The sequence below is a fragment of the Panthera onca genome, chromosome E1 (assembly GCF_046562875.1).
Source record: "Panthera onca isolate mPanOnc1 chromosome E1, mPanOnc1 haplotype 2, whole genome shotgun sequence".
NCBI lineage: Eukaryota > Metazoa > Chordata > Mammalia > Carnivora > Felidae > Panthera > Panthera onca.
This window is the reverse complement of record NC_138352.1, coordinates 33,055,455-33,063,249: the sequence shown is the minus strand read 5'-3', so window position 1 is coordinate 33,063,249 and position 7,795 is coordinate 33,055,455. Positions and strand designations below refer to the sequence as shown.

At 45.8% G+C, this 7,795-nt stretch overlaps 1 protein-coding gene across 2 annotated transcripts; it reads right to left on the bottom strand.

Annotated features, from left to right (window-relative positions):
* Window positions 1-618: 618 nt before the first annotated feature.
* On the bottom strand, window positions 619-7,791 carry MRM3 (mitochondrial rRNA methyltransferase 3). Of its 2 annotated transcripts, XM_060646878.2 has the most exons (4): window positions 7,444-7,791; window positions 6,941-7,185; window positions 4,196-4,363; window positions 619-1,897 (listed from the first exon to the last, which is right to left on the bottom strand). In XM_060646878.2, the coding sequence occupies exons 1-4, from the start codon at window positions 7,782-7,784 to the stop codon at window positions 1,359-1,361; spliced, it is 1,293 nt and encodes a 430-aa protein (XP_060502861.1). In that variant the 5' UTR covers window positions 7,785-7,791; the 3' UTR covers window positions 619-1,358. The 2 variants fall into 2 exon arrangements, with proteins under 2 accessions (XP_060502861.1, XP_060502862.1); XM_060646879.2 differs by lacking the exon at window positions 7,444-7,791 and having other exon boundaries at window positions 6,999-7,112.
* Between the last annotated feature and the right edge of the window lie 4 nt (window positions 7,792-7,795).

Here is a 7,795-nt window from a genome sequence, read left to right as displayed (position 1 = left end):
AGAATCTGGATGGGTCTCCAACTTCAGCACCTCTGAGCACAAATGTCCTGCAAAATGCCCTCTGTGCAGAGACTCACTCCATCCTTTCTCAATAACTTAAATCCCTCCCTTCAGGGTTGGGAGTGGTTTTGAAGTGCAGCTGCCACCTTGTGGCAGAAACCGTCAATGGCGCTCCACTCAACACAAAGTCAAGGGGCCGCTCTGCCAACCATCTGACAGCTTCTCTTCCAGCCAGTGTAGTGTACTGTCCTATACTGCTCCTTCTTTAATTCTTATTTTCCGGGGAAATGGCAAAAAAACGAATGTTGGCCTTAAAATTGCAAAGAATTTGAGAAAGTGACTTTCCATGATCGTTCAACAAACCAGAGCCTCATCACTGGTTGCTTCCCCTGTAGTCATTTTAAAGAAAGGAAAATTTGCCCTCTTTGCTAAATTATATCCACAAATGTGCAAAAAGAACTCACAAGGCATGGCGTTATAAGCCATTGACTATGAAGTGGATGGGACGTAAATTTCTTTTCCTTCTTTCACCCAGTGTGATAAAGTAGACTTAGAATTATGTGCCAGGTATACTGTTTTGCATTGTTTTGTTTTTCTTAACAGTAACAAGGCATAGGGTTTGTTGTTCGGTCATTGATCTTTATTTTGTAACAAAAATCAGCAGGAACAATAATCCAGGGACAAAGCTGCAGGACACTGGCTTCATCCTTTAGTGACCTCGTTTTCCTAGCACTTTTCCAAGGTGTTGACAGAACAAATGCCAACAGACTCCAGGAGTACTGAGCTGCCTCCCAGATCTAGCCTGCTGGTGTGACAGGCATCATGGCCTCTGTGAAGCTGGAGGACGAGCCTTTATGGGTTCAGCCCTGTATGAAGGCTGTGGGCTCTTCTACCTTCTAAAAGCTGACGGGGCATTGAGGGTCTCAAGCACAATCTGTGGGCCACTTGCATCAGACATTTGTGTGCGACCCTGGCCAGGCCCAGACCAAAGTGGGGCACCAGCCTGGGACAGCACAGCCAACCAGAGATTGTTCCTGCAAAAACCCCTCCCCTTAAACATAAAGCAATCCCACTCTGCCACCACTTGGGGCACGAGTCATGCTTGCTCTCTGGGCTCTCTCGAGAGGAAGTTCGGCTCGGGAGCTGGGGGAGATCTCAGGAAGAATTCTCACCCTTGTTACTTTTGAAGATAAGCATAAATTCATGGAAATTCTTATTTTTCCAGTAATCATATAATGGCATCTTGCCCACCTCTTGCCTCCTGAATATGGCCTGATTACCATATTCTGCCTATCTCCTAACAACGCAGGAGGAGCTGGTAACCACCTCAAATCAAGGACTGACTTCCAAGATCCCTCTCAGTGGGAACTCCTGTCCCTGCTCACGTGTTCCGCCCTGACCCGCAGTTGTCTTTTCCCTTCAAAAAGCAGGATGCTTGCAGCCATAGCCGAGTTTAGGCTGTCCACACCAGGCACAACGGGAATCAGCAGCCTCTTGCCCCCAGTGCTCTCGGCCAACTGCAGGGACTCCAGGCTCACACCGTGGGTCTCCCCGCCTATTACCACAGCTGCTGGTGCCTCTGTCCAGTCCAAGTCATAACTCTGGACCTCAACTTCAGGGAGCCAGGCTTTACTGGCTCCAGGTTCTAGATCCTCCTCCTCCTCCTCATACTTGTGTAACTTCGAGAGTTGTTGGTCACATACCCAGCCGTGATCACTGGCTTTATTAGACATGTGCGCCTGGGCATAAAGGCCACAGTTGTCAGCCACGTAGACCCGGGTGTCGGTGGGCAGGTAGTCGGGCAACGTTTCCCAGTCCAGATTATTGACGATGGGCACCTGGAAATGCGCACCCATCGCTGCCCGTAGCACTTTGGGTTCCCAGGCATCCACACAGCCTAGAAAATAGAGACAGGATCCAATTAAGATTATAAACCATCCCAGACAAGGGGTCTTTGCAGTAAATCAAATTAATTCTGGATGAGGAGAGAAAGCAAAAAATGTCCTGTAGTTTCGGGATGGCTGGGACCTCTGCCTCCCGTTATGGCAGCATCCAGCAAAGGGACTATAGGGATGAATTCCTGCTAGTGCTAAACAAGACTTTCTTCATCCCTTCAACATTTACCATACACCCGGGCCAGACCTTGTACAGGAGAGGCAAAGAGCATTAATGTCTCCAACCTCCAGGAGCTCATGGTATCACGGGCGATGGTGTTCGGACAATATCTGAACACGTGACTACGATATCAGTAATTGAGGTAAAAGAAGTATTACTAGGGTAGCAAAAATCCCTTGTACGAAGCAGAGCTATCAGGAAGAATGTCCCAGAGAACATGACAGTGAGCTGGATCTTGAAGGGTAGGAGGAAGCTGTCAAAGAAAGGCTGAGGCAGAGGACAAAATTATAGAAGGGGGAAGAGCGCCACAGTCCAAAAACTGTAAGTAAAGCGATCAGGCCAATAGCGGGTGGGGGTGTAGTGGGAGATGAAAGGGAGGCAGGCAAGGACCAACTTAAAGGAGGGTGGGTATGCCAGGCTGAGGAGTTTGGGACTTTGTCCATTCAACAATGTAATGCTATCAAAGGATTTTAAGTAAAGTAGTGACAGAATCTGGTTTATGCTTTAGAAAGACCCATTTGGCTTCAGTGTTAAATCTGCACCAGAGCAGGGAAGACCCTAGAGAGGGGAAATTAAATGGGAGGCAATTACAGTGATCCATGGAAAGCCAAGGCAACAGCTTTCTCTTTCTCTCTCCCTCTCTCTCTCACACCACAGAAAAAAGGCTAAAAGGACTATTTTTTATATTCAGACCCATGCTAAGCCCAGCCACTTCTGCGTGGTCTTTCTCAGGACCACAGGCTGGGAGAGACAGCAGGGCCAGGGCATCACATGTCTGCCACCATCCCCTAACTTGTTAACACAACTCTCTGCATTAGAAATTATTGTAAAAAGTAACCCAACTTCAGAACAGAGTAAGTGGGCAAGCCAAATTTTAAAAGGAAGATAAGACACAGAGAATGTAACACTGCCCATGCCTACTGCCAACCACAGACTTTCCCAATCACTGCAGGGAACTGGGGAGAAGAGTTGGGCTGTGTGTCAAGAGGCTGCAGGCAAAACGGGGAGGACAAAAGAGGGCCGAGACTCATGAGGGGAGCCATCCAGTCTGACCCCTCTCCCTGGTGGGGAGTAAGGAACAAAGTGGGATTTCCCCCCTCATCCTCACATCCTCCATACTGGGCACCACGCCAAGTGCTCCCTACTCCTTCCCCTTGTCCTATACACCAGCCACCACCATGAATGTGGCAAACACACCACTTGGATTGTATAGGTACATCTCCAAAACCACACCAGCTCTCAGAGATCTCAACAATGGGGTGGGTAGGCGGGGTACTGATGATGGAACCCCAGTACCCAGCTCTCCTGCTGCCATCTCTACATCTACTCCCATCTATTCCAACAACATGTGACTGGGATGAAGGGGTGAAAGGAGCAACTGAGGCAAGTCTCAGCAGCAGGTGTCATTAGTTTACAGTGAATGATAGCTGGAGTGTTTTCGATGAACTCTCTCCCTCTCACCATCCCTGCAAGCTGTAATAGGTGTTTTAGGTGTGTCCCAGCTGTTAGGCAAGTCTGTTTAGAACCAAGCCTACTCATCCCAATTTCTGAGGACAGGAGAGAGAAATGTCAGAGGCTAACTTGTGTGGGTATGTCTGACCCATCTTAAGGCTAAGGCAAATGCATCCCAATTTCATATTCACACTCCTTTTACAGGATTCAGAATGTCTTCACTTAGGAAGGCTTCATATGCCCCCCAATTTGGGAACTCAAGATCATTAAATAAAGGACTCGAAGTGTTAAAACTGGCATGTATTTCTTTCCCTGATTTTAAGTTCTTTAATAACCTAGCCGGTGTCAAAGTAATCTTAAAAGATAACTGACATTTCCTGAAGTACCTAACGTGTGCCAAGCAGAGTGCTAAGTACTTCATGTGCACCATCTCACTTCTCAGAACAACCCTACCAGGTAGATTCTGTTATGCCCACTTTACAGATGAGGGAAATGACACTCAGAATACTGCTCACAGACAAATGGCTAATAAGAGGCAGACCCAAAATTCAAATCCATGTATGTCTGCCCACAGAGCCAGCTCACTTACAAATGGCCGACCAATCCACGCAGGAACAAGTGCTCTGACCTTTGGTGAGTAATACTTTGCTGCAGCCTGCCCCAGCAGCAGATCTCAGAATCGTCCCCAGGTTCCCAGGGTCACGGAGATTGTCACAAATCAACAATAAGGGCAGCAAATGGCGAAGTTGAGTCTCTGGGTATGTCATCTTAACATGGTCAGGTTTGGCAAAGATCCCTGAGGAAACAAAACAGGCAGTTCACTTGTCTGATTTGAACCTGGGAGATAATTTGGCTTTTCAGATATTTATCAATCTGTGTTCTTAGTCATGTAAGTACTACATGAATACATTCTGATTGGAAAAAATCGATACAAAAAGTCCTGCCCGTGACACCTCCTCCCTGTAACTGTTTTCAATCTTGGGAGTGTACAGATCCCTTCAGAACCTGTTCCATGCATCTACATACATATATAAATGTCTACCCATATACAGGTGCTTTTTTTCTTTCACATACAAAATTCATACTCTATGTGTTATCCTGTAAACTACTTATTCAATTCTATAACAGGAGATGTCTTAGAGAACTTGCCATGTCAATACATTTGGAGTTACCTGATTTTAACTGTTGCATGTTATCTTGTAACATGAACATACCACCTTTATTTAGTTCTTCCCCAACTGACAATTTGATTATTTTCCACTTTCCCTATTATAAACAACCCTGCAGTGAACATCCCTGTATACCTCTCTATGCATATGTCCAAACTTTTCTCTATGAAAAACACTTGCAAGTAAAATTAATATATGGTGTGTGTGCATTTTTTTTTTTTTTTTAATATTTATCTCTACCCCCACATGGGGCTCAAACTCATGGCCCGAGATCGAGTCACATGTTCTCCCGAGTGAGCCAGCTAGGTGACTCAAGCACTCTTAATAGATACTGCTAAACTGTCCTCCCCAAAGGCTATTCCAATTTATTCACACCAAGAATACAGACCTATACCTAACCCATCAATGAAGGGAAGGGAATGGTTTCCCTATTAGGTATCTGTATGTGGTAAAAAGATCCTGCACCTAAGAGTCACAACAGCAGGGGAACTTAGAGTCCTTTAACTTCTTTTCTTGTTAATTTTTTTTTTTTTTTTTTTGGAAGAAAGAGACAGAGTACAAGCAGGGGAGGAGCAGAGAGAGAGAGGGATACACAGAATCGGAAGCAGGCTCCAGGCTTTCAGCACAGAGCCTGACATGGAACTGGAACCCATGAACTACAAGATCATGACCTGAGCCAAAGTCAGACGCTTAACAGACCGAGCCACCCAGGCACCCCTTGAAGTCCTTTAATTTCTACCCGGACAGCTGCAGTGACGAGAACACTCTGCTAGAGGCCCTACTTATGTTACTGGATTCAGAGATGTGCCAGAAGCCTGACAGTCTTATCTCCTTCTCCCTTTACTCCACCTCTCAAATATGAAATAAAAGGGTAAGCTAAATAATATATATTTTTAAAAGACACAAAACGATGAAAGGCAGTCATAATGACGAGGAGGGCTACAGAAGTCCAGGATGGGCTAGCCGCTATCAACACATGTGCCCAAAGTGGCCAGCAGGATAAAAATGAATGATATTTGTGCTGTAGCATAGAGAAGGGAATTAGAAGTATAGCTAACAAGAGCACGGATACTTAGGGTGGAGGACTTTAGCAGTCCAAATCCCCACCCTAGGGGAGAGTTCTGCGTTTAGGGTCACAGGTCCCTAGGACTTGATGGGTTACAGAGTAAGAGACAGTCCCCAAATTTCCTCTCCCAACTAATAGCTGCACTTTACCCACTACAGGAAAACACATGCACAACTGGTATGAGAGACCCTGGCCTAAACATTAGAATCTTGGAAGATAACTTCTCCTACCCCAACTGTCCCTTACTATCCAAGAGAAACCTCTACATTTACTGCCATTCGATTCTCAGATCAAAAATATAATTCCAATGTCAAAAAGATATATTTAGACTTCCCATATGTAGAAAAAAGGCTTTCTTTTTCCTTTTTTTTTTTTTTAATTTTTAGAAAAAAGACTTTCTAAGTGCTAATAGACACCACCATCTATTAGAATCTTCAGTTAGAGGAGCCTGGGTGGCTCAGTCGGTTAAAGTGTCCAACTCCAGCTCAGGTCACGATCTCACAGTTCGTGGGTTTGAGCCCCATATCAGGATCTGTGCTGACAGCTCAGAGCCTGGACTCTGCTTTGGATTCTGTGTCTCCCTTTCCCTTTGCCCCTCCCCTAGTCTCTCTCTCTCTCTAGAAAATAAACAAACATTAAAAAAAAAAACTTGAAAAAAAGAATCTTAAATTAGAGTCAACCAAAGGAAGACACAGTTTCCTGTTCAATGGGCTAAACAGGGTAACAGCTTGCAGCTTACTGCTTACACCTGCTTCTAGAATAAGGGGGTCAACAACAGAAAGGTTATCACCACACTGGCAGTGGTCTTGTGCAAACAGAGGCCTAAATCTTTTAGTAACCATTTTCTTAAATTGTAGTTGGACATTATTGGTTGAAGAAGTGACCTAAAAATATATAATATTCAAGGAGAATATATAATATTCAAGAACTATAATTCAAACGATGACCAAAAAAACTGGCTTCAGCTTCCACTGAAAATACTACAAGATGCACAGCTTTGAGAACTGTATTTTTCTGGGCGTCTCAAGAAAAGGTTAGGTAATAACATTTTGAGTTTAAGTAAAATTTGCTGCCTTAAGATAATTATGAACAAATGATCCTAGGTCTCTACTTCTGGTGACACACTGTAACCACTGACCCATTATTCCTTGTGGTGTTACTAGGTCGGACCAATCCTTGATATCTTCAAATTTCACCTTAATGAGGCTGACACCTTTCAGCTTATCAATGGGCAGCTCCTTTAGGTATTCCAGACGGCTAAAGAAGAAAACTTTCGGTACAGCACCAGCCTTGAGAGCATCTGCAATCAGCCTGCGACCTTCCAGCAGGATCTTCCCGTGCTTTTCCCGAAATGGCCTGGACTTAACAATTGTCATTACACTGCTGTGGGTGGAAACAAAAAGACGGGCTAATTACCAACATCCTTGTTACCGAGACACACCTAGTTTTAACAAACAGAAAGAACTTCATAGACATTAACAAATGAATTCCAAGGAAAACACTTATTCTGCCCTCCATGCATTATAAAAACCAATGGATTCTGGTGGAAGAAGTCCTCCAAAAGGAGGAAAGAGGTTGGCAGGCGGGAAAAGAAATGGAAAGAGAAACGGGAATACATGACAAGTCTCAGGAACAAGTCACCTCAGCCTTCTGTCTCCGGGTAAAGCCTTATCATAGCGAAGCCCCGAATCTTCCCAGGTGCAGGGCTTCTGGGATGGAGGCACCTGAAGCGACGGTTTCCGTCGCGGCTCGTGGGGACCGGTCTCAGCCGCCGCTCTACGGGGCTGCTTCCCAGGACCGGGCTTCCGTTCCACCACCTGTCCGGATGGAGACACCACTCTCACGGGGCTCCGCCGCAGCGCCCGGACCCAGCGCCGCGCGTGGAGGTCCCAAGTTTGGACCACCGGCAGCAGCGGCCGGCTGGCCCAAACTAAACCCCTCAACCGCGCTGCCATCTTCCCTCGCCCCGTGGGTTGCGTCATGGAAGCGCGCC

What these genes read in the sequence shown, in the direction of transcription:
- MRM3 (XM_060646878.2), bottom strand. Translation starts at nt 7,784, where the DNA reads ATGACGCAACCCACGGGGCGAGGGAAGATGGCAGCGCGGTTGAGGGGT. An exon ending in AACACCACAAGGAATAATGG is followed by an intron (nt 4,364 to 6,940) that starts GTCAGTGGTTAC and finishes TTGTTTCCTCAG; the next exon opens with GGATCTTTGCCAAACCTGAC. An exon ending in CAAAGTATTACTCACCAAAG is followed by an intron (nt 1,898 to 4,195) that starts GTCAGAGCACTT and finishes TCTATTTTCTAG; the next exon opens with GCTGTGTGGATGCCTGGGAA.